At 37.1% G+C, this 27353-nt stretch overlaps 1 protein-coding gene across 3 annotated transcripts in view; it reads left to right on the plus strand.

The window, feature by feature from the left end:
* Positions 1 to 3521: 3521 nt before the first annotated feature.
* Positions 3522 to 27353, plus strand: part of LOC127433636 (serine/threonine-protein kinase 10-like) — a 28487-nt gene continuing 4655 nt past the window's right edge. The window contains exons 1-12 of one of the 3 annotated variants that reach the window (XM_051685695.1): positions 3522 to 3843; positions 9588 to 9752; positions 9841 to 9889; positions 10034 to 10183; positions 10281 to 10353; positions 13202 to 13396; positions 15800 to 15974; positions 16119 to 17996; positions 18463 to 18593; positions 23212 to 23335; positions 23977 to 24156; positions 24829 to 24958. In XM_051685695.1, the coding sequence (XP_051541655.1) occupies positions 3694 to 3843; positions 9588 to 9752; positions 9841 to 9889; positions 10034 to 10183; positions 10281 to 10353; positions 13202 to 13396; positions 15800 to 15974; positions 16119 to 17996; positions 18463 to 18593; positions 23212 to 23335; positions 23977 to 24156; positions 24829 to 24958 (3400 nt within the window). In that variant the 5' untranslated portion in view covers positions 3522 to 3693. Of the gene's footprint in view, positions 3844 to 8319; positions 9753 to 9840; positions 9906 to 10033; positions 10184 to 10280; positions 10354 to 13201; positions 13397 to 13787; positions 13924 to 15799; positions 15975 to 16118; positions 17997 to 18462; positions 18594 to 23211; positions 23336 to 23976; positions 24157 to 24828; positions 24959 to 27353 lie in introns of those variants that run through there. The other 2 variants (XM_051685696.1, XM_051685697.1) reach the window with 2 other exon arrangements.

Below are 27353 nucleotides of genomic sequence, written 5' to 3' on the forward strand. Positions count from 1 at the left end.
GAGTGGTGGTGTATTTTTTTTATTAGTATTGTGAACTATTTTCCAAAATGTTGCTACAGGCATACGATTCTATAGCATAACCTTTATGTAGGTTTTTTTTCTCACTATTTCAGTGATTTTCAGTGATCTTATCCTGCTTCAGTAAGATAATTAGTTTTTTGCAGTTTATATTTTTTAAATGAAGAATGACACAATGCAAAAGTACAGTTAACCTACATTTAGAGAAAAAAATGCATTTATTTTGACAGTTTATTAATGTATTTGAATAAAAAAATGAAATAAATCTTTTTTTTTCTTTCTTTCTTTTTGCAACACTTCTGCAAAGTAAAATTACATGTTTTTTTTATTTGTTGTTTTTTTTGTGTGTGTGTGTGTGTGTGTGTGTGTGTGTGTGTTTTATATATACTGGCAGCCAAAAGTTTGGAATAATGTACAGATTTTGCTGTTTCGGAAGGAAATTGGTACTTTAATTCACCAAAGTGGCATTTAACTGATCACAAAGTATAGTCAGAACATTACTGATGTAAAAAACAGCACCATCACTATTTGAAAAAAGTCATTTTTGATATAATCTAGACAGGCCCCATTTCCAGCAGCCATCACTCCAACAACTTATCCTTGAGTAATCATGCTAAATTGCGAATTTGGTACTAGAAAATCACTTATATCAAACACTGCTGAAAGCTATTTGGTTCATTAAATTAAGCTTAACATTGTCTTTGTGTTGGAGTTGCCACAGTATGCAATAGACTGGCATGTCTTAAGGTCAATATTAAGTCAAAAATGGTGAAAAAGAAACAGCTTTCTCTAAAAACTCATCAGTCAGTCATTGTTTTGAGGAATGAATGAATACTATACAATGCTTGAAATTGCCAAAAAACTGAAGATTTCATACAAAGGTGTACACTACAGTCTTCATAGACAAAGGACAACTGGCTCTAACAAGGACAGAACGAGATGTGGAAGGGCAGATGTACAACTAAACAAGAGGATAAGTACATCAGAGTCTCTAGTTTGAGAAATAGACACCTCACATGTCCTCAGCTGACAGCTTCATTGAATTCTACCTGCTCAACACCAGTTTCATGTACAACAGTAAAGAGAAGACTCAGGGGTGCAGGCCTTATGGGAAGAATTGCAAAGAAAAAGCCACTTTTGAAACAGAAAAACAAAAAGAAAAGGTTAGATTGGGCAAAGAAACACAGACATTGGACAACAGATAATTGGAAAAGAGTGTTATGGATCTTAACCCCAATGAGCATTTGTGGGATCTGCTAGACTGTAACGTGTGTGAGAAGTGCCCGAAAAGACAGCCACATCTATGGCAAGTACTACAGGAAGTGTGGGGTGAAATGTCACCTGAGTACCTGGACAAACTGACAGCTAGAATGCCAAGGATCTGCAAAGCTGTCATTGCTGCATGTGGAGGATTTTTTGATGAGAACTCTTTGAAGTAGTTTAAGAAGTTCTGAAATTTTTTTTTCAAATTGTAAAAGTATTTTTCACGTTATTAATGTCCTGACTATACGTTATGATCAGTTGAATACCACTTTGGTGAATAAAAGTACCAATTTCTTTCCATAAGTGCAAAATCTGTACATTATTCCAAACTTTTGGCTGACATTGTATAAATGGTTTTAGATTTACAGTATTTTTTTGTAATATCAATAGTAATTATCTTTATTTAAGCTTTTGTTTATCATTCTTTTAAAGATAGTTATTCTGTGTTTTAGAGGTGTATGACTCTATTCTAACAATTAATATATGTTAAAAGTAAAAGATTTAATGGAATTATAGGGAGATTTCTTGTAGAATTACAGTAATATATGTTAATTACGGTAAAGCTAATTACTGTTTTTTTTATAGTTTATCTATGTTTTTAATCCAACAGTACTTTTCTGTTTTTCAACAGACATTTTCTGGCACCCCTACTTCCAGAAAATTAGTTTTTCTACACTTTTTGTTTGACTTTCTGTATGACTTTCTTCTGTTGAACACAAATGAAGATTTTTAGAAGAATATTTCAGCTCTGTAGGTCCATACAATGCAAGTGAATGGTGACCAAAACTTTGAAGGTCCAAAAAGCACATAAAGGCAGCATAAAAGTAATCAATATGAATCCAGTGGTTTAATCCATATCTTCTGAAGCGATCCAATCGATTTTGGGTGAGAACAGGCCAAAATATAGCTCCTTTTTCACAGTATATTGTGACATCTGCAGTCTCCTTGGCAATCATGATTTTAAGCTTGATTACACTTCCTAGCACCATCTAGCGCTCTGCACATACTGTATGTCAAGCACTAGAGAGTGTAATCGAATCTTGATCATGCCTTGAGACTGCAATGGCAAGATGTACAAGGAAAAAGGAGTTACATTTTGGTCTGTTCTCCCCCAAAACCGATTGGATCGCTTCAGAAGACGTGAATTAAATCACTGGAGTCATGCTGCCTTTATATGCTTTTTGGAGCTTCAAAGTTTTAGACACCATCAACTTGCATTGAATTGACCTACAGAGCTGAGATATTCTTCTAAAAATCTTTGTTTGTGTTCTGCAGAAAAAAAGTCATACACATCTGGGATAGCATGAGGGTGAGTAAATGATGAGAGAATTTTCATTTTTAGGTGAACTATTCCTTTTTTCAGCCTGGAAGATTGTAATTGGGCCTATGTGTGTTTAAGGAAGCTTTTCAAGGTTTTCTATTTAATATATCTTCCTTTTTCCCCACTGATTAGCGTAGTGGAGATTTTTAGCTGTTTAACATAGCAACATGTGAGAGGCTGAACCATATGGATCATATTTAAATCAAATGATCACAAAGTATCCCACATTACCTGATTTCACCCTACATACAATTGTGAGTACATGTTGTACTGGTCTAATGATATAAAAGTGGTACAAATGTGACATCTAGTGATTAAATTGAAAGACTACATCTGTCAGTTCATAATACATATTGCAATAAACAGCAAATGGAACAGTGAAAAATTTCTGTTTGTGTCTGCAGAGTGACACATAGGTTTCCTGTCTATGCTTCAATATTTGAAAGTGCGAAAGATTTGGTTTTGAAATCATTAACAAGAATATGGGATAGCCCAGGGCCGTAGCAAGGTGTTCTGTGCCCCCTGACAATATATTGCTCTGGGCCCCTTTCCTATTAAAAAATGCAGTTTAGAATTTCTTGTGGGCCCCTTTAATCATTACCACCTTTCATCCCACTAGCTACGGCCCTGTATAGGCCTATTGCACATACTGCCTCTTTGAGTAACTGAACACAACATACCCATTCTGATACCAATCATCTCTATCTGCTGATTTTAATAAATAAAATATTCTCTTACACTAAATATGGCACTACAACTGACTCTCTTACTGCAACAGAAAAACACTGTTGTGTTTTCGATGGTGTGATGTACTTTTCTGCATACGAGGCAGGCATCCTGCACATAATTGTGGCCCATATTTTCGAAGGATGTGGTTGCAACTTGCAGCTTCCTGTCTCACTCAGAGGTGCGCAGACAATCAAAAGCATCTTTGCCCTGCAGAGACTTAGTCTAGTACAGACTGTTTGTGTTGCACAGTTTTGACAGTGGTTTTGATTAAGTCCAGTTTGAACGAGGCATTGAGGACCAACAGTAGATTAAAGGCACTGAGATTTCTTAAGAAGGAGGAGTGGATTTAAAGGGAGGGAGCCATGGCCTCCCTCCTTATGCGTATCTTTCGGCTGGGTGTGGAAAAAAAGCGTGTTAGACACTATGAAAACCTGAAGAGAGATGTGGATCCACATCAGATGTGGGAGACTTTGGGCGAACTGGGGGATGGAGCTTTTGGTAAGGTGTATAAGGTAAGGGATCAATAAAGAGGATGTTTAGGTGATAATGGTGAGATTTAAGTCTGAGTGAATTACACAATAACAAGACACAGAAGTAACATTTTCCTCATAAATGCAACCTATTTGGATTTGCAGGTGATGAAAGCACTAAATGTTTCAAAAACAAAACTGGGCCTTTGCACAGATAATTATCTTAAAATATCATTTCAAGGAAATCCCTCCCACAAGAAATTGGCATTGATACAACTGAACTGACAAATCCATCCTTTTAGCATGAGATTATATACTGCTTTTACCACCTTTTTTTTTTTTTAAACATTTTATGCACATTTTACATTTTCAGGATTAATAACATTGAAAACCAAAGGATTAAAATTGAAAGGAAAAAGCTTTGTTACACTACTAAAATGTTTTATAAATATTTACCTTTAATGCAAGTTAAATTTACTTTAGAAGCAAAATTGTGCATGATATAGAGAATATATCTTTAATGAAGTTTATTTTTCTTACAATAGACTAATATGGTATGACTCATACCCCACATTGTTGTTGTTTGCGTGTGTGTGTGTGTGTGTGTGTGTGTGTGTGTAACAATTTATACCTTTAAAATTTTATTAGATCTGTATAAAACTAGGAACAAAATTACCAATGGGGTAATAAATAAACATATTTAATTCAAGGTATATTCTCTAAAGTCTTAATATATTGTGCAATTTTTCTGCTCAAGTCAAGTTATTTTGTTTCAAGCATGTTTATATATTTTTTTCTGGAAAACAAGACCAAAAATTCTGATTAAGACAATGTTTTTATTGCTGTGTATTTTCATCTTCAGATGCTTTGATGTATAATGAAGTTTATCTGCAGTCTAGAAAATCTTGGATATGTTTTTGTGGATGACAAAACATTGTGGTCAAGGTTGTCAATGGGGGATCACATTTTTGTTTCGATGACACTTATAGACCTTACTTTATGTACTAATCACATTTATGAATGGCAGTTACTCTTAAAAAGTGGTTTGGAGGTCATTCATTTTAATAATGTATTTCATATAAATACTTGCTGTAATATAGAGCTCTAGAAAACAATTCGGATATATTTAGTCAGAGTGACAAACTACATAAAAGGCTGTCTGGAAATAAAAAGGTGGAATTTCAACCATCCAGAAGTAAAATCACTTTAAGACAGCATATACTGTATGTCATAACCCTCCTGTTATGTTTGGGTCAATTTTGACCTGTTTAAGAGTTAAACAGTGAAAAACTAATCTTAATCTTAAATTTGGTCAAAATGCCTTTGGGTTATCCTCAACATTGACTAAATTAATATGTTAAAAAAAGTTTTTAGATTTTTATAATACTTGTTTTATTATATTTATGGAATGTCAAACTTTTTGTCTACATCTTTTTTTAACAATACTATTTTAATGCAGTTGTGAAACTTCTCTTGAGTCAAGAGTGTCACACGATCTCTCTCTCGCTCTCTTAAAAAGATTAACATTATTGTTACTTTATCAAAATCAGCAAATATTTCACTACAAAAGACATGTGCATAAAAATATGAAGGCGAACATTTTAGAAATGATATTACAAGGTCTTCTACTTACAGAAGTACAGAAACTTTCACGAGGAGGCAGTAGACATCTAATACATTGCCAGTGATGGGCAGTAGCTTCGCTACAAATAGCAAAGCTATTAGCTTTACTACATTTCTGAGTAGCAATGTGGTAGCTTCGCTAGTTTTTAAATCAGTAGCTTTTCAGTAGCGAAGCTATATTTTTGACTAGGTAGTGGCGTAGCGTTGAGAAAAGCTACACCGCTACATCATGCCTTACACCCGGTGTTTACTTTCGCCAGTTTTGAATCAAAACTAAAAATGTCCGATCACAAATTAATCGCTCATCTGAGTCGGTTCTTTAAAATGAATTGGTCACACGTGAATCGGTTTTTGATTCAATCTGAATGCCTCAGAAAGCTTGCGCGCGCACTGCTGAATCATTTACGCGCGCTCTCACTTTTCAATAAGCTCACGGAGTATTTTATAACAAAAATAAAGATACCGCTGGTTGCAGCGGATCTACAATCAATGGAAATCAAACCTGCAAATGCGTCCTAACGTTTGCCAGTCATGAAGGTCTTTATAAAGTTCAACACGTGTGCAGCTTGTAAACGACTTCTGCAGGTAAATACATTTTCCAACCAAAAGAGTATCAAAACACGTATTAGCCTACACAAAAGCACAAAAAAATACCATGACATTACCATGTTTTTTTGGACGCACTCTGTTAATACAGTGGTATATGAATATGGTAATCATATTACAAAGTACAATGGTATTTTTTTAATTACCTTGAAGCACCATGTAAATAAAACAGTAATTGGATATGATAATCATATATCAATTTACCATAGTAGTAACATGGTATTCTTTGAAGTACTTCATGCAAATACAGAATGGTACATAAATATGGTAATTGCATATCAAAGTACCATGATATTACCATCTGATACCATCAGAAATCACATTATTGCCCAGATGTGCGCTCTCTCTCTCTCTCTCTCTCTCTCTCTCTCTCTACACACACACACACACACACACACACACACACACACACACACACACACACACTTATTTGTAGTTGTATAATTGCACAGTGTTGATTGACAGTGCTGACAATGTATTTGTTGAACAGTATGTTATCTTTTGCAATATTCTTATGGTTATAATGTTGTAGAATATAAACCATAATTCTGTTTTTCTTTCAAACAAATACAGTTTCTAAGTATCAGTTTATTTTAAGCACTGTAAATCCTTACAGTAAAGTTGATTTACTGTATCTATTGAGCATGTGTAGTACCACAACTGACATATTCCAGTTAAAATGCCACTAAATAAGCCTGTATTCAGTGTGAAAACATGTAGGTAAGCCTATGCCAATTTTCATGTTCATAATTAATAGATTAGTGTGCTGTAAATCTACTGAAAATCTATTGAACTCTATACGGGTCATTTTTGACCCGAACATCATAGTCGTCATCATTTTTAAACATAACAGAAGGGTTAAAGTGATTTTACTTCTGTGTACGGAGTGTGCAGTTGTACAGAAGGTAGTGTCTGCAATTTGAAAAATCTTTTGTGTTGAATGCATGGCTAAAGAAGGAAGATATGTAGGCTATTGTAAATGTATTGTTTTCTTTTTATTTATTTTTATATATAAATATATAACCTTTAAGGTGGTTGGGTACATAGCCTTAATTACCCTGCAGTTCGTTCAGCCTCTGCTATTCTATGAATACACTTATTTGTGACCACTTTATATTCATAGGTTTCCAAGGTGATAGATAATGAGGGTTTAGGGCTACACTGCGGTTTGGCAACTTCCTGTTAAACCAAAATGTGAAAGATGGCTTTCTGTTAGCGATTTTCAACCTATTACACCAAACTCTTTTTTCTGCATTCCTCTCTGAAAATAAATCTTACTGAGTGATGCAACATTACTGCTGTTGCGATTTATAGGCATGCAGTTAACACGTCTTTTGCATCATGACCTGCACTTATGTTGGCTTGACAGCCCACATACTTTTGTTATTCAACCAACTTGGTTTAGGTGTGATCTTTTTTCCCCTCCAAAATCCCTAAACCAGGACCAAAGTTTCTGACTTTAACTCTTAAATATGAAGGTAAAATTGTGCCTAAATTATTTGCATGTGCAGAGTAAGATTTGTGAAAGCGTAAATCAAATTGCAAGCGTAAAAATAAATTGCATGCGCCCAGAATGTTTTGTAAAGGTGTAAATCAAGTTGCAAGCATAAGAAAAAAAAAATCTTAGCAATATTTTAATGCTTTGCATAAGTTTAATTCATGTGTTGTGAATCTGTCATTTCATATTAATTCAAAGTAAATTTGGTGTATTTTCTTCTGACTTCCTTTTTTTCACGCTTACACTTTTGGCACAGTTAATTCGCCTAAACATGGCCAAAAACATTGCAAACCGGAAATCAGCAATATGCAAGCAAAGAAAGGATGTCATAAACAGCAAAACGGATTCACCGTGTAGAATCAGTCTGTATGTGTAAAATAAACTACTGCAAACATGTAAATGACTTGTGTTTGTGGCATAAATATTTTCCAGAAATAATCAGATATACACTGTTCCATCTTCCTTTTGATGCGATTACACTTTTGGCACGAATTTCTCACTGAGAAGAGTTTCGCAAGCAGGAGCGGGAAGGCGGGTCTACCTGCTTCTGGTAACCAATCAAATTAGGTTTTCCTTGACCAGTTTATTCTGGCCTGATTGGTTTAATAAAGTGACAGACAGTTTATTCTTCATATGGCTCAGCGTCGTTTCTCTGGGTATCTCTCCTAAATATTGAAATATGTAAGCAATATCACACGAGCAAGAGTGCGATATGGCCCTACATCAGTGCTGATTTAGGGCCATACAGCACGATTGCGAGCGTGATATTGCTTATATACAACAGTTCAATGAACAAGTAAATAATAAATGCTACCTAAGTCCAAAGTATACTTCGATTTTGATGCGAACGCTCAGCGTCTGCGTACTTAGCAGAGATTCTATTAAAATGAAGAGAAATTGGAACGGCCAACGGTCAACGAATGTAGAAAAAAGTCCCACTTACAGAGACAATCACTTTTTAGAAACAGACATCACCTATCAAGCATCTCGAGAACGTGCATGCGCATTAGCTATACAAGCCGGGAAAATTGCGTGTTTTAGCGTTATATGAGTTTAAGAAGCCCAATTTATGACTCCAATATTATTAAATTTCATTGCTGATTTGAAATATGTTCTTTGATCATAATCTTGACAACCGTTTTTGAGATTTTGGTCTTTCCCCATTCAAGAGCTGCACTGGCACGACTGGAAGTAGCCTCCCGAGAGCGTTCCAAAGACCGCGACACTGGACTGACTTAATAGAAAGACTTTGAGTGTAGTCAACTTGACAGTACGCGCATATACAGGCATTTGGCGCATGCTCGCTACGACTGCTATGAGACGCCGTATTTAGACCCATAAAGATGTCTTTATATTCCTTCAGACTTGAGCTTTACAAATGCAGGTATCTCCTGACCTCCTCACACACACGCTCTTGACGTGCATATCTGCAGTTGTTGTTTTACCTTCCTCTCCTGTTATTTCCCGGCAATTATGTCCTTCTTCTAGCATTTCTTCATAACAGCAACGGCTCAAATGTTAGTGTTGCCACCTTGTGGATCCACTAATTTGTGCAGATAATTTTAGGCGAATATACAGTCTGCGCATTCAAAGACGAGCGGTTAGAAAAATCGGTGCTGATGACCAGATTTGCGTCACGCGTCCTGTACGCGTTCGATCGAAGTATATTTGGGCTTTACTCCTACTTTCAAGCTACATTCACCAAACTTTGATCTGACCTTCAGGCTGCTCAGACTTATTGTGCTTTTTCTATTCATCCATCGATCTAGATAGCACACATCTCCAAGATGTCTGTTTAAGAGTGTTTCATTTGGTAAGCATTGCATCTGCTCATTGTAATTGTGAAAAATTGATTAGAAGTGACAAAGGCAAGCAGGGCCGTAGCTAGTGGGGTGAAAGGTGGTAACGATTCTAGGGGCCCAAAGGTACAGGGGGGCCCAAAACAAATTCGAAACTGAATTTCTTTTGTAGGTAAGGGGCCCAGAGCAATATACAGTCAGGGGGTCCAGAATTCCTTGCTACGACCCTGAAGGCAAGTGTTATGTCCTATTAATCTCAGGCTCAGAATCAGACGACAGGGGTCCTGGGAGCTGCTAAAGTTATTGAAGTACGCAGTGAAGAGCAGCTGGATGACTACATCACTGAGATAGACATCCTCGCAGCATGTCGCCATGCAAATATTATATCTTTGCTGGACGCCATCTTCTTTGAGGGCTGGCTATGGGTGAGCCACATCTGTTTATTGAGCTGAATAGTAGCGTTTATTTCCTTAAGAGTCTTAAACTGACATTCAGTATGTCATCTTTCTTCAGATCCTTATTGAGTACTGCCCTGGAGGAGCCCTGGATGATATCATGTTGGGTGGGTTAAAGGCATAGTACGTCCCAAAAATGAAAATTCTGTCATCATTTACTCATCCTTATGACATTCCAAACCTGTATGACTTTTTTTTCTTCTGCATCTTTGTGGCATTATCATACTATTAATTATCTGTGTGTGCTACAGAGCTGGAGCGGGGCCTTTCAGAGCAACAGATCAGTGAAGTGTGCTGTCAGACTCTGCAAGCTCTGTCTTACCTGCACCAACATCACATTATACACAGAGACCTGAAGGCTGGCAATATTCTGCTCACGATGGAGGGACATGTCAAACTAGGTACAGATATACTGTTCTGTGTTCCCCTCTGATGTTCATAGGCCTTGATACAGTCTGTCTATGCCAGTTTGCTTTACACGTGTGCTTTCTTTTTCAGCTGATTTTGGTGTGTCTGCAAAAATGGACAATACCCTTCAAAAACGATCAACTTTCATTGGAACTCCATACTGGTAAGACTCAGAGTTACACCCTTACATTTGCTCAAATGCTCATCAACCTTACATGAATTGTTCAGAGAACAGTGGAAATTCTGTCAGCATTTATTCAGCCTCATGCCGTTCCAAACCCATATGACTTTCTTCCATGAAAGCACTACTCCTGAAAAACAAAACGCTTTGAATTTACATGATTTAATCATGTATATTGGTTCCACATGAATCAATTAAGTTGCATCAACATACGTATTTTTTCCTCTTGGTTTAGTTAATTATTTGTCAGAAAACATAACTTGTTCACATAAGTTTAATATAATGGAACAAAGCTATTTTTAAATTACCAAATTAATAGCCTCTAAGTGATTTTATTTTTGTATGTTTCCCTTACATGATACATTTTTTAGTTTTACATAATAGTTTGTGTCACATTACTGATTTATGTTATAATAGCATATGCTAAGGGCTAAGTAGTAATTGCTCCTTGAGTAAATAAAGCAAGATACAGTATGTTGTTTGTGTATCCATCCTCAACCTAAGCAAAAGCTCCACTCTTCACAACTGAAACCCAGCATATCAGAATCGGTTCCAAATCCCAAAATAACAACATTAAACACCATTAAGTCGCCTCCTTTTCTCATCTGGCTCAAAAATACATAACATAACATTTAATTTATGCATTTTTACCTTGCCAGTTTCAGTTATAAACAAAACGTGTTTATGCAGTCCCAACACAAATGGATTAAGTAAACTTTTTTTTAAATTAAGTAGATTGAATGCTTTAAAAAGTTAAATCATTGTGTTGCATTAGCTCATTTTAAATAAGTACATTTAATAAGCAGCAAAAATTATTTTGGGGTGTCAATTTTGATAATCTCAGCTTGCTGAAACGCATATCTTTTATTTCACCGCAAAACATAGATGTCACCACTATTAAGATGGCCCTCATTAATGCACGTTCAATATCGAACAAGTCTTTTATTCTGAATGACTTTTTTATATCATGATCATTGGACTTTTTATTCATCACTGAGACCTGGCTGAATCCTGGCGAACAAATGGCCCTGGGGGATCTAACACTGCCAGGCTGTGACTTTTTAAATTCCCCATGGACTTCAGGATGAGGAGGTGGCATTGCCACTGTTTTTAAAACCAGAATGCTGCCTATGGACATGTATTCCAGTTTTGAGGTCCAATTGTTAAAGATTAACATCTTGGGTCCTGCTTTCTGTGCACTCATGTACAGACCTCCCAAGTTTAATAAGGATTTCATCCAACAATTTTCAGACTTTCTCTCTGGACTGGTGTCACATGGCAATAGACTCCTGATTCTTGGGGATTTTAATATTCATGTGTGCTGTCCATCGAAACTGCTGGTAAATGAATTTATCTCCCTCACTGAGTCTTTAAATTTTGTACGACATGTCACTGGTCCTACTCACAATATTGGTCATACATTAGATCTGGTGTTATCATATGGTCTTTCTGTGTCCAACTAAGAGGTCTTAGATATTGGCATTTCTGACCATTATTCAATAATGTTTGAGTCTGTCTCTACTCGTCCTCTACCGCCTACTTCTCAGCCCTTACGCCACTCCTACATCCATTCACTCATACTGCCAATCTTTTTTCAGAATTTTATCTAACGCATTTCACAGATGATGTCTAATCTGGACTCGACACTGAATTATTGGTCAAAGCTTTTAATACATCTTGTACTTTTGCACTTGATAATGTAGCTCCACTCAAGCCAAGGAGAATTGGTGGTGGTGTAGTGGACTAAAGCACTGAACTAGTAAGCAGAAGGTTGTTGGTTCAATCCCCACAGTCACCACCATTGTGTCCTTGAGCAAGGCATTTAACTCCAGGTTGCTCCAGGGGGATTGTCCCTGTAATAAGGGCACTGTAAGTTGCTTTAGATAAAAGTGTCTGCCAAATGCATAAATGTAAATTAAGGGTGTTTCACAGCCTTGGTTAAATGACATCACCCGTCCTCTCAGACAAGAGTGCAGAAAAGCTGAGCGCAAGTGGAAATGAGACAAGCTTCAGGTCTCTTATGATATTTTAAAGGAGTGTTTAACAAACAATCAGAGAGCTGTAAAGGAAGCTAAATCCAAGTTTTTCTATACATTAATCTCTGATAATGCAAATCGACCAAAAGTTTTGATCAAAACAATTGATTCTGTTTTAAACCCAACTAAAAATGCTTTTCTGGATGCCACCCAAGAGAACTGTGAATTTTTAAACTTCTTTAGTCACAAAATTGAGCAGATTAAAGGTGCGATTGAACCTTCACAATTTGATAACCACTAATTCATTCCCTGTCCAGCTCCCTGACTCACTTTGAACCAGTTACATCAGAACAGTTAGCAGATGTAGTCTCCAAAATAAAGTGTTCCAGTTACAAGCTGGATATTCTTTTTCAATGCCTTCTTAAAGAAGTTTTCATGACTATCAGTTCCAGACTTACATTCAGCTTTGATGAATAGACCAAAATTTTTTTCAAAATTAAAACTCAAATGTTATATATCTTGAATATATGCATATTCAGACTTGGTAAATCAAAATGCATTAGACCTTGTTTCACATCGAGGACCCAACTTGTTCTTGCATGCCATGTAACCAATCATGTCACACCAAGTTTAAGTATGTGGAATAAATAAAGTCTTTAGAACTTTGGAACAACATTGGGGTGAGTAAATTATGATTTAAATTTTGGGGTGAATTGTTCCTTTAAAGTAAAGTCTTAACCAATAAAAAATAATAAACAGTATAACAAGTAAACAAAAGTTATGCAAATGTGATCCTTCCATTGAAAATGACCCATCTGCCAAAAAACAAGATTTAAAATTTCTTGTCTTTCAAGGATGGCACCGGAGGTGATCATGTGTGAAACATCAAAGGACAATCCCTACAGCTCGAAAGCTGATATCTGGTCACTGGGCATCACTTTGATTGAGGCTGCTGAGATGGAGCCCCCTCATCATTCTCTCAATCCCATGAGGGTCCTACTGAAGATCACCAAGTCTCCACCACCCACACTTTCCAATCCTCGCCAGTGGTGGGTGTTCACTCCATCAAACCCTAGATTGGCTGAGGTTTAGGATAGAGATACACAGATGTATTGGGCAAAAATCTTTATCGGCAAATAAAAGCAATTATCTGCACTATTGGACATTGGTTGATTTTTTAAGAAAAGCAGATTATAATGGCCAATTATTTCCTGTCAAATGGGTGTGGAAAAAATGCATTGGACAATTAGCCTACAACTTGTGCCATGAAAGAAAGCTTCTCTTGTGTGGAATTGCTTTGAATTGGTTGACAACGACAGCAGAGTTGCAAATTGTAAGTTTTGCACTGCTAGAATTTCATGAGGTGGAACTACCGTTTTTACTGAACTTTTAACACAAATTATTTTATTACCTTAAAACTAGACACAACAAGGAATGTGAGGAGTTTGTTGAAGCTAAGTGGAGGCTGCTTCAGCTAAAAAGAGACCCTTCATCATTCAGAGTTCAGAACATTCAAAAAATGAATCTCACCAATTTAATGTGAGCCTGACAAGAGGCTATTCAGAATTCAGTTAATGTGAGTTAATAATGTGTTTTGTATAAGTGTTTTGTTTTGAACTGAGGCCAGTTACTCTGAAACATGGAAAACATGTAGAGACATAGAGAATACAGTTAATAAAATATTCTTACAATTTGTGTTATTATCAGTAAATTAAATCAAGATAGCATAAACAAAGCACATTCAACAAACGATTGGTATCGGTATCAGCAGATGTTCTACAGGTGCATCTCAATAAATTAGAATGTCGTGGAAAAGTTCATTTATTTCAGTAATTCAACTCAAATTGCGAAACTCGTGTATTAAATAAATTCAATGCACACAGACTGAAGTAGTTTAAGTCTTTGGTTCTTTTAATTGTGATGATTTTGGCTCACATTTAACAAAAACCCACCAATTCACTATCTCAAAAAATTAGAATACATCATAAGACCAATAAGAAAAACATTTTTAGTGAATTGTTGGCCTTCTGGAAAGTATGTTCATTTACTGTATATGTACTCAATACTTGGTAGGGGCTCCTTTTGCTTTAATTACTGCCTCAATTCGGCGTGGCATGGAGGTGATCAGTTTGTGGCACTGCTGAGGTGGTATGGAAGCCCAGGTTTCTTTGACAGTGGCCTTCAGCTCATCTGCATTTTTTGGTCTCTTGTTTCTCATTTTCCTCTTGACAATACCCCATAGATTCTCTATGGGGTTCAGGTCTGGTGAGTTTGCTGGCCAGTCAAGCACACCAACACCATGGTCATTTAACCAACTTTTGGTGCTTTTGCCAGTGTGGGCAGGTGCCAAATCCTGCTGGAAAATGAAATCAGCATCTTTAAAAAGCTGGTCAGCAGAAGGAAGCATGAAGTGCTCCAAAATTTCATGGTAAACGGGTGCAGTGACTTTGGTTTTCAAAAAACACAATGGACCAACACCAGCAGATGACATTGCACCCCAAATCATCATAGACTGTGGAAACTTAACACTGAACTTCAAGCAACTTGTGCTATGAGCTTCTCCACCCTTCCTCCAGACTCTAGGACCTTGGTTTCCAAATGAAATACAAAACTTGCTCTCATCTGAAAAGAGGACTTTGGACCACTGGGCAACAGTCCAGTTTTTCTTCTCCTTAGCCCAGGTAAGACGCCTCTGATGTTGTCTGTGGTTCAGGAGTGGCTTAACAAGAGGAATACGACAACTGTAGCCAAATTCCTTGACATGTCTGTGTGTGGTTGATGCCTTGACCCCAGCCTCAGTCCATTCCTTGTGAAGTTCACCCAAATTCTAGAATCGATTTTGCTTGACAATCCTCATAAGGCTGCGGTTCTCTCGGTTGGTTGTGCATCTTTTTCTTCCACACTTTTTCCTTCCACTCAACTTTTTGTTTACATGCTTGGATACAGCACACTGTGCACAGCCAGCTTCTTTGGCAATGAATGTTTGTGGCTTACCCTCCTTGTGAAGGGTGTCAATGATTGTCTTCTGGACAACTGTCAGATCAGCAGTCTTCCCCATGATTGCGTTGCCTAGTGAACCAAACTGAGAGACCATTTTGAAGGCTCAGGAAACCTTTGCAGGTGTTTTGAGTTGATTAGCTGATTGGCATGTCACCATATTCTAATTTTTTGAGATAGTGAATTGGTGGGTTTTTGTTAAATGTGAGCCAAAATCATCACAATTAAAAGAACCAAAGACTTAAACTACTTCAGTCTGTGTGCATTGAATTTATTTAATACACGAGTTTCACAATTTGAGTTGAATTACTGAAATAAATGAACTTTTCCACAACATTCTAATTTATTGAGATGCACCTGTATATAATCGGATATCGGTATTTGCACACAAATTTTGTAATCTGTGCATCCCTAGTTTAGGACACAGCTTACCTTATCTTGAATTCTACAACCAGGTCATCTCATTTCCAAGACTTTCTGAGGCGGGCATTACATAAGAACCCAGAGTCTCGTTGGGGAGCCCAACAGCTCTTGGCCCACCCTTTCTCTTACTCTGGGCGAGATGGGCGAGCCCTTAAAGAGCTCACTGCTGAGGCAAAAGCAGAAGTGACTGAGGTCATAGAGGCTGAGGTAAATACATCTGCTCCTGTGGCAAATTAAACACATGTTTCTTACCAAGAATATACATGGCATTTTATTTGACCAGAGCGGGGGGTCTAGGCTGGTCTTTTTGGCAAGGTTAATGCATATTTTTCTGCATCTGTTCTTCTGTAGTCTCTTTTAGACTTCCAGTGTTCTGTGAATGAGATGCTAGCGACAGAGTCTGAGCAAACACAGCCACAACCAGTACAAGCAGTTGAAGAACAAAGACCACATGAACCTGAGAGTCCTCAGAAGACCGTAGATGCTGTTCCTCAATCTCCCACCAACTCCGAGCCAAAGAGTGAGGCTAAAGTAACTCGCAGGGCCTCCCAGGCCACAGATAAATCACAAAAGAGGACAAGACGCCTCTCCGTCCCTGGAAACCTGCTTTCGTTTCTGACAGGGAGCTCTCGTCATTGCAAATCTGGATTCTGGGGTGACAATTCAGCCGTTCAGGGAACTAAAGACTCTGAAGATTCCATTGCAGCGAAAACTGTAGCAAATTGTCTTTCGGTTTCACAGGGAGATGACAGCCATGAGAGTGAATGCACTGACAAACTCAAGGAGCAAACATCTGACTTAGTTGAAGTTAAAAATAATGAGGCTGCTGTTGCCAAAGACAAGGAAGCTAAAGTAGAAACCGACAAGCAAGAAACAAAGAACATAAATCATTCAAGCACACAAACACACGTGCAAACCGATATCTCTGAAAAGAAAACACTAGATCTTACCAAGCTGGACTCTGATGCTGATGAGGATTCAGGCCACAATGACCAAACATTCTGGAAATCCCTCCAAAAACCTGCTATTGTCAACAAAATCAACCTTCCTAGAGCAACGCATCCACCAACCACACTGATTAAAGCTTTAAGTTTGGAAACACCACTAACCAAAAAGTGCAAAATGGACGAGGACATTTCTAAAAATGAGTACCTTGATTTGGCCTGTCCTTTGAAAACATGCAGTTCTCTTCTCACAGTTGATATTAACAAATTTTTAGCCGTTGAGATGCTATCTAGTAACATACCTGAAGAAATTCCTGATCTACAGAAAGGACAACAGACAACTGAACCATCAGAAAATGACACTGTTGAGGAAACAATCATGCTTGTTGAAGAAAAAACTGATGTAGAAATAGCAGGGCCAGCAGATATGGAGACCAATGGAGGAACAGAAGACGAAACAAAATTGGAAAGTTGTCAAGAAGGCAAAGACCTTAATGGAGCTGAAGATACAAGTACAGAAGAAGCCACCATGGAAAAGCACATTACCATGGAGGTAGGGGATGAGAATGTCAACGAATCCATCAACAAAGATTCAAACGAGAAAGAGGAAAGCAGTGAAAAAGGCAAAGAACTGAATGCGACAACTGATACAGGGACGGAGCAAGAAGAACATTTAGCCACCAAGGAAAGTATGCCACCAACTGAGGTGGAATCAAAAAACGAAAATGGTAAAACCACAAGACAATCAGATGAGATGGAAACACCCATCCAAATTAAGGAGACAAAGATCATTGTTTTACACAATTCAGAGAGAGAAATAGAGCTATCAACTAAAGTAAATACAGAAGAGACCAGTACTAAGGGGGAAATGAGTGTCAGTGGCAATGAAGGAGAAACCGACAGAGATGAGAAAGTAAACTGTTCTAAAGAGAAAGATGTTGTTACTGATTCAGAGGAACCTAAACAAGAATGTAACCAAAGGAATGATATTATAAACTTACAAAACTCCAAAGGAGACCAATCGAAAAGCAAAGGTGATGATACAATAGATGTGACTGGACCAAAGCTGAAAAAGCAGGTGATGTTTGCACTTGAGGAGGACAAAAAAAAGCAAGATAAAACCGATGAAAGGCCACTTGCAAATGGCATAGAAGATTTAGACCTAATACCACCACATGTTGGATCTAATGGAACCACAACTAAGGAATCTAATGGTGACACAATTCCACCTCTTTCTCCAACTACAGAGCCAACTTCCCCTCATCTGTCCACTGGCTTTGAAGGGGTGAGTCTGAAACAAACAATCTAGCCACAAAATGTACACTTTTCACAGACTGTGATGAACCATTTCCACATTAATTAAGCAGCGTAAATCTAGCAAACTCTTTTATATTTTTTATATTTTTTACGTATTTAATGTACATTTATAACATTATTCTTATGTTATAGGCTATAACCCTGGCATTAATAAAATAAATAAAAAAACAATAATAATTTAAAAAAAATGCGATGGGGTTTCAAATACAGTAGCTGAGAGAGTGACATTAAATTTGGCTTGTTCTGACTGTCGTAATACAATTCTCTTTATTCTCATTCTTTTTTTGGAAAGTCATGGAAATGTAATAGTGGATTGTTTATTTTACTGTTGGAGCAAATGGGCATGTTCCAAACATGGAAATTTAAAAAAGGTCAATTAGCAAATAAAACAAATTTAACATGTAATTTATGTTGTTCTCTGTTTGTAAATTTAGGACTTACACCCAAGCAGGAGGACAGTAAAGAAAACTCGAAAATTTATGGTGGATGGTCGTGAGGTCAGTGTTACCACCTCCAAAGTGGTTAGTGAGAGAGATGGCAAGGAACAACAAATGCGCTCCACCAGGTAACAAGTGGTCTTTATAAATTATAATGGAGAGACTGGTGATTTAAAATGATTAAATCTGCTGTGTGTAATTTTTCAGCTTAATCTTAAAAGCATAGTTCACCTAAAAATTCTGTCATCATTTACCCACACTCATGTTGCTCCAAACTTGTAAGACTCTTATTCATATGTGGAACACAAAAGGAGACATTTGGCACAATGTTAGCCTCAGTCACCATGCTACTAGTGGTGGGTAAATATATTTATTTATCCAATGCATTGCAATATTCATTTGAACAATCTCGATATGGATTCTTAAATCCCAAGATCGATCTTTTATTCAACGCACAGCCCTCTACAATAAGAGGAAATCACTGGCATTTGCAATGAAATTTCGTGCTATGCAACTAAAAATGTATATATTTGGAAACTGGCTGGTAAATGATCAGATTTCACTCACCAGTGATTGTGTAGTATAGTGGTAAAGTATTCAGCAGCGTGATCCTTTCACTGCTTGTTGGGAGTAAAAGTTGTTCTGTATAATGATAATATAAGGGCCATTTAACACGGACGTGATTGCTAATTTGCGGAAAACGTGAGGCAGTTCTGCGCACTGCTTGTGCACCTAAAACCCTGATGCATCCGTGTGTTATTGTTTTAAAAAAATAAGAGGTATCATAAAAATGTATTTAGTACTACCTTGAAGAAGCTATTTGACAACAGATACTCACATATATTCCACAAGACAAAATGGTAACTGAATTTAAACAAATGATCCGGTTCAAAAGTTTACATTCTCTTGGTTCTAAAAGGATTAGTTCACCCAAAAATGAAAATGCAGTCATTGTTTACTCACCCCTGTGTTGCTAGAACTCCATATGATTTTCTTTCTTTTTCTTAACACTAAGAAAAAAACGAATTGTGCTCAGTGATGTCATACAGTGGCAGATTATGGTGACCACCTCTTCAAGCTTCAAAAGGACACAAATGTATCATTCAGAAGTCTAACAAATTATTGTATGCGACTCATGTCTTGTTCTCAAGGAATACTATAAGGTATGGTGAGAAACAAACGTGTAAGATGTATTATTAAGTGAAAGGTTTTTTAAAATTTGGAATGCCCAATTCCCACTACTTTGTAGGTCCTTGTGGTGGTGTGGTTACTCACCTCAATCAGGGTGAAAACCATCAATCTTATCACATGGCTTGTTGTGCATGACACTGTGGAGACTCCCAGCATGTGGAGGCTCATGCTACTCTCCGTGATCCATGCACAACTTACCACACGCCCCACTGAGAGCAAGAACCACTAATTGCGACCACGAGAAGGTTATCCCATGTGACTTGACCCTCCCTAGCAACCGGGCCAATTTGGTTGCTTAGGAGACCTGGCTGGAGTCACTCAGCACGTCCTGGATTTGAACTCACGACTCCAGGTGTGGTAGTCGGTGTCAGTACTCACTGAGCTACCCAGGCCCCCATTAAGTGAAACACTTGACTGACCGTTGATCTCCTGTGCGCCTTCATGAGACAGACTCCACACGAGCTTTAGAGCTCCTGGCATGAGAGCAAACCCTTTAATATGGTGTGTTGCTTTCTCTATGATTAATGACTGTTTGTGTAATAATTGTTCATGAGTCCCTGCTTTGTCCTGAGCTGTGAAGCTGCCCACTTTTCTTAATAAAAATACTGTACATTCTTTGGTTTCCCAGCATCTTCTGCACATTTGAGTTCTTCCCAACAGTGACTAAATTATATAGAAATCCAGCTTTTACACTTAGGACAATTGATGGACACATACACAATTATTACAAAAGGTGCAAACATTCATTGATGCTCAAGAAGGCCACACAAGAACCAAGAACCAAGGGAATGCAAACTTTTGAACAGGATGGTTTGTGTAAATTACAGTACATTTTGTGTAATGTAACTTTTGAAGGGAAGTACTACATTATCTTTTATCTCTTATATTTGCATACATTCTGAAAGGGGTGTGAAAACGTATAGGCCTAAAATAAAAGGGGTATGCAAACTTCTGCAATATATAGTTTGTGAAAATGTATATTTTATTTTATATTATGTTTTTCACTATTTTACCACATTTTAGCTTTTTTAATTTACAAATTCCACTTAGCCTATTCTATCCATATAATTTCATATTTCATGTGTAATTATGAGTAGACTTGTCATGTCAGGTACACATTTTAACACAAAATTCACAACACTGGAACCTAAAATTCACAATACAATCCCCACATCTCAACATTTAAAGGAATAGTCCAGGTTCAGTACAAGTTAAGCTCAATCAACAGCATTTGTGGCATAATATTGATTATCACATAAATTAATTTCGACTCGTCTCTCCTTTAAAAAAAGCAAAAATCTGTGTCACAGTGAGACACTTACAATGAAAGTGAATGTGGACAATTTTTTGGAGGGTTTAAACAAAGAAATTTGAAGCTTATAATTTTATAAAAGCACTTGCATTAATTCTTCTGTTAAAACTCATGTATTATTTGAGCTGTAAAGTTGTTTAAATAGTCATTTCTATGGTCGTTTTAAGGTTTGTTGACATTACATCGTCATGGCAAAGAAGTTGTCAAATTGTCTATAATTTAGACATTTTTATCACACTAAAATCATGTTAACACACATATTGTTTATGTCTTGTGGCTAAACCTTTGAAACAGTATTTTAACATAAAAAATGGTCCCCATTCACTTCCATTGTAAGAGCCTCACTGTAACACAGATTTTGGCTTTTTTTAAAGAAAAGGAGAGACGAGTCAAAATAAATTTTTGTGGTAATCAACATTATGCCACAAAAGTTGTCGATTGAACTTAACATGTATTGAACCCGGAATATTCCTTTAAGTGCTTGTACTATGTAAAAGTGCAGTGTATCTGTCTGAATGTGACACTTGTCTGATTTATCTCCAAGCTCGTAGGGAAAATGAACATTCAGAAAACACCACACTTACATTTTCACGTGTTGCGTGAAGACATGGATCAGCTTCTTTCAGCTCGTTGTTGAATACACATTTTTGCATTATTTTGGGCATTTGCGCTGACCGACAGGATGACATAGCACTTAATGTCGTTGCCATGATACATGCACATTTCAGCTGATTTGGTGAAGACTAGAATTAATGTATCGCCAAATCAACGTGCGACACAACAAAATTGATTTTCTTCTCTGCAAACGATACCAGAGACAATAGTGAGAAGGACAATGAGGAGATTTAATTTAAGAAGAAAAAATCAGTGACCCTTACCAAAAACTGGGACTGTCCTGTGTAGCTAATAAACCGGGACATCTGGCCACCCAATCTATAATTAAATTCTAAACAAACCATTTCACTGCCCAAAATAACTTCTTATTTCATTGTGCATTTTATTGTGGAAAAAACTGTAAAAGAACATATTTTAAGCAGCTCATCAATGCTTTTAAAATAGAAAAACAATAAATAGGTGCTGATTATCTGTTTTTCAGAGTTGCAGTCTGCTTTAGCAATAACTATTTAAAAAGTTATAGTTAATTCATCAAGGACCAGTTTAATTTGACAACACTGTGTGGACCAAAAGAGACTACAGATGCCTACATGTGTGGATACATTATGCCTAAAAAGACTCAATAGCCCAACATTAATAATATTTTTCTGAATTTCTATTTTGATATGTTGTTTTAGTAAACTGTGAGAGACATGATGTGGGTGACTTGACTTAATGAAGTTCTTATCCACGACGAAACCATGGTGCGAGCACCGGCTTGACTGCACAAATGCCTCATGCGATTTTACCAGTTGTCAGGTCCCGTGCCGTGAGAATCTGCCTTGTAGTTTCTAGTACATTGGATACATACCTGTCTTTATGTGTTTGTCGTGCCAGCCACCTTGGTAATCGATGTTATACAGCAGTCTCTGTAGTAACATTCAGGCATATTGGTTGACTGAGTGTGCCGCTCTGCAGGTGTGTTTGCTCAACATGGTGAAACAAACTCTGTCTACGTCTAGTGTCCATTTATTTCTGTTTCGTTATTTTTATTTATTTATTTTGTTCATTGCATCAAAAATCAAATGACATGGACTCGGCTGGACTCTGAGAAAAATCCCGAGTCCCAAAGGCTTGAGTCTGAGTCAAGTCCGAGTAAACAGTCTCTGAGCGTGACTTGGACTTGAGTACCCCAACTCTACAATATAATATCATATTTATTGATTAAATACATTGATTTGTTCATTTTTAAAAAGCTAAAATGTGACCAAAGTGATTACAAATAAAAAAATATATAAGTAGTAAAATTGATATTTTCTTAACATAGTTAGAAGGTCCCCTGTATAATGAACACATTAGCTGGGAGATAATTTATTTCATACGTAAGCATGGGAATCAAAATCGAATCAAGAGCTTGTAAATTGGAATCGAAACGGGAAATCTGTATCAATACCCAGCTAGATGCTACGGTATGTCTTTTTTTCCCCATGCTATGAAAGTGAATGGTGACTGAACTCGTTCTACCAAACATTTCCTTTTGTGTTCCAAAGAATAAAGAAAGTTATACAGGTTTAGAAAGACATTAATTAAATAAAATAGCTCTTTGCATTCTTATGTGAGTGAATTTACGTCTACTTGGGTGTTTGCAGACGGCAGGAGCTGCACGCATTGAAGCTCTTGCAGAGAGAGGAGCAGAGAGAGCATGCGCATCTTGAGCAGAAACTCCAGCAACAGCGAGAACAGATGTTCCGCCACATAGAACAAGAGATGACTGTAAGTCATTATGCCACATGCATCAAAACCCTTTGGTCTCATTTAGCAATTTAAGACATACCAGTTGACCAGAACTGGCATATCATTAGTTTTACTTAAAGCTGAAGTATATAATTTTTGCGGCACTAGCGGCATCGAATGGAATCGCAAAAATAAACAATGTTTTCAAAACAGCTTTCCGAATAGGCCTCCCATCTGCCATTGATCAAATAAAGAGATAGCCCCACCCCCAACTCACGCCATTGGTTAAGTAACGTTGTTGGGGCGGGTCTAAGCGGGTCCCTCAAAACAAACACAGGAATTTTGATAGCACCACAAAGACACAGTGTTTACTGTTTTCAAGGATATGAACTTATGAATGGCTTACTTATAGTTGTCTCTGCATATTAAACTGGGATAATAGAAAGTATTTTAACACTGAAAAAGTTACATACTTCAGCTTTAAAGACAACAAGAAATAGCATGCTCAGTGCATTTAACTTCCATAACGTGGCATATTTCTCAGTAAAACTGAATTTTCTGTCAAAGTTTAATACTTTGGGGGTGGGGGAAAAGCTCCTAACCCTACAAGCAATAGTTCCACTAAACCAGACTTGGCAAGGAACAATGATAACATCAGCTCATTGTTGGCCCTTTTGCAGAGCAAGAAGCAATACTATGACAGTGAGCTTGAGAGACTTGAAAAACAGTACCAACAGCAAAGCAGTCAAATGGAGGCAGAGCACACAGGCCGACTCAGAGAGGATGCAAGGAGACTCAAGGCACAGCAGGAGAAAGAGCTTAGCCGCAAGAGCAGTGCCTTGAAAGCTGACCCGAAAGAGGTACAGGTCACTACATTCACCCACCAGGCCCAAACCAGTGTCAAATGCCACTGAAAATGACAAAATTGCACTTGATATTTAAAATGTGGGAGCAAAAAAAAAAAAAAGCCCCTTTGTGAATTCCTCTGGCTTTGTTTAACATATCATAAATTTCATAATATTCTGTTTGATATATTTTATCATATTAGTTTAGGCCTATGTAGTTATGGGTTTAGACAATGTAGTGACCATTTCAATTTCTTAATTCAGTTGAAGCATATGACATAAATGGACATGTTATCTCTCATATGTTTGAAAAATATGCCCTCAGAAAGGTAAAAAAATGCCCTTAAAAATGTTTGCCCCTGAAAGGGATAGTTCATGCTCACCTTCATGACTGTCCAAACCAATATGAATTTCTCCCCCCCCCCCACCCCAGAACACAAAAAGAGATTTTGGGCAGAATGCTCAGTCTCAGACACCATTAACTTTCATTGTATGGAAAAAGATGCAAAGAAAGTGAATGGTGACTAAGGCTGACAGTCCCCAACATTCTGGCAAAAAAAAATATTTTGCATTCCACTGAAGAAAGAAAGTCATATGGGTTAAGAACAACATGAGGGTGAGTAGATGATGACAGAATTTTCATTTTTGGGTGACCTATTACTTTAATAAAAAAGTAAATTTTGACAGGAACAACGGTTCCTGCAGAAGCAGCAGCAGGAACTGAATGAAGCTCTGCAGAAAGGCGTTCAGGAACATAAGAGGAAGGTGGCGTCCATGGAATGGGAGATTACAGTAAAATCTCAACAGCTCAAGCGAGGTAAGTGTGCTACTAATATAATTTATTTATAATAAAATTTTTACAAAATTCACAAACATTCATGATTGCTCTTGGTAATGCTCTAAAATTCAGCCGGCAATAGTAGACCTTGTTTTCGGGAAATGTTTACAGGACCACCTATAATTAAGGGATGACTCACTGGCTGTGTTTGAAAGGGAATAATAGTGACCAGTGTCAGTAACTTACTGATTACAGGGATAGTTCACCCAAAAATGAAAACTCTTTCATCATTTACTCTCCCTCATGCCATCCCAGATATGTATGACTTTCTTTCTTCTGTAGAACACAAACAATATTTTTAGGAGAATATCTCAGCTCTGTAGGTTTGTACAATAAAACAAGTGTAAAGTTGGCCAGAACTTTAAAGGTCCAAAAAGCACATAAAAGACAGCCTAAAAGTAATACATACAACTCCAGTAGTTAAATCCATATCTTCAGAAGCGATATGATAGGTGTGTGTGAGAAACGGATCAATATTTAAGTCCATTTTTTTTCTATATAAATTCTCCTCCCTGCCCAGTAGGTGGCGATATGCATGAAGTATTTGAATAGCCAAATACAAAAGAATGTGAAAGTGGAGATTTATAGTAAAAAAAGGACTTAAATATTGATCTGTTTCTCACTCACACCTATCATATCACTTCTGAAGAAATGGATTTAACCACTGGAGTCATATGGATTACTTTTATGCTGCCTTTATGTGATTTTAGATTTGTTCTGGCCACGATTCAATATGTATGGACTTACAGAGCTGATATATTTTTCTAAAAGTCTTTGTTACATTTATAACAAAAGAAAGAAAGTCATACACATCTGGGATGAGGGTGAGTAAATGATGACAGAATTTTAATTTTTGAGTGAATGATCCCTTTAAGGGGCAATATTTGCCCCCGGTATTGATTTTTTTTTACTTGATGAGGGCATATTTTGTCTAACCATATAAAAACCTCACTGTTTATCATCCTTTCATGTAAAATACTTAAAAAAAAAATTAAAAAAAGTTTTCAATCTGATTAGATTGTTACCTATAAAAATAAATCGGCATCAACTCATATTTTGTATGATAATATCTTTAAATAGGCCTAGAATAAAATATATCAGATGATAAAAAATAAAAGCATAAATAAAAATCAGCAAACAAACAAAGAAAATATCAAATCTGGTGTTAAATTTTTTTAACTATTGGCAGTATGATAAAAAAATAAAATAAAAAGTGAGTTGGCAGAATGTTTTTTGCACTGTGAGCTCTGTTGAATACTGCACATTTTGGAAAATGTACAGTTGAATACAGATGTTTTCATACACCTTAGCTAAATACATTTAAACCCAGTTTTTCACAATTCCTGACATTTAATCGTAGAAAACATTCCATGTCTTAGGTCAGTTGGGATCACTACTTTATTTTAAGAATGTGAAATGTCAGAATAATAGTAGAGAGAATGATTTATTTCAGCTTTTATTTCTTTCATCACATTCCTAGTGGGTCAGAAGTTTACAAACACTTTGTTAGTATTTAGTAGCATTGCCTTTAAATTGTTTGACTTGGGTCAAATGTTTTGGGTAGTCTTCCACAAGATTCTCACAATTAGTTGCTGGAATTTTGGCCCATTCCTCCAGACAGAACTGGTGTAACTGAGTCAGGTTTGTAGGCCTCCTTACTCGCACATGCTTTTTCAGTTCTGCCCACAAATTTTTTATCAGATTGAGGTCAGGGCTTTGTGATCGCCACTCCAATATCTTAACTTTGTTGTCCTTAAGCCATTTTGCCACAACTTTGGAGGTATGCTTGGGGAAATTGTCCATTTGGAAGACCCATTTGCGACTGAGCTTTAACTTCCTAGCTGATGTCTTGAGATGTTGCTTCAATATATTCACATAATTTTCCTTCCTCATGATGCCATCTGTTTTGTGAAGTGCACCCCCACAACATGATTCTGCCACCCCCATGCTTCACAGTTGGGATGGTGCTCTTCGGCTTGCAAGCTGCACCCTTTTTCCTCCAAACATAATGATGGTCATTATGGCCAAACATTTCAATTTTAGATTCATTAGACCAGAGGACATTTCTCCAAAAAGTAAGATCTTTGTCCCCATGTGCACTTGCAAACTGTAGTCTGGCTTTTTATGGCGGTTTTGGAGCAGTGGCTTCTTCCTTGCTGAGCAGCCTTTCAGGTTATGTTGATATAGGACTCGTTTTACTGTGGATATAGATACTTGTCTACCTGTTTCCTCCAGCATTTTCACAAGATCCTTTGCTGTTGTTCTGGGATTGATTAGCACTTTTCGCATCAAACTACTTTCATCTCTCAGAGACAGAATGCATCTCCTTCCTGAAAGGTATGCTGGCAGTGTCGTCCCACGGTGTTTATACTTG

This window comes from Myxocyprinus asiaticus, chromosome 43 (assembly GCF_019703515.2).
Source record: "Myxocyprinus asiaticus isolate MX2 ecotype Aquarium Trade chromosome 43, UBuf_Myxa_2, whole genome shotgun sequence".
Classification (NCBI taxonomy): Eukaryota; Metazoa; Chordata; class Actinopteri; order Cypriniformes; family Catostomidae; genus Myxocyprinus; species Myxocyprinus asiaticus.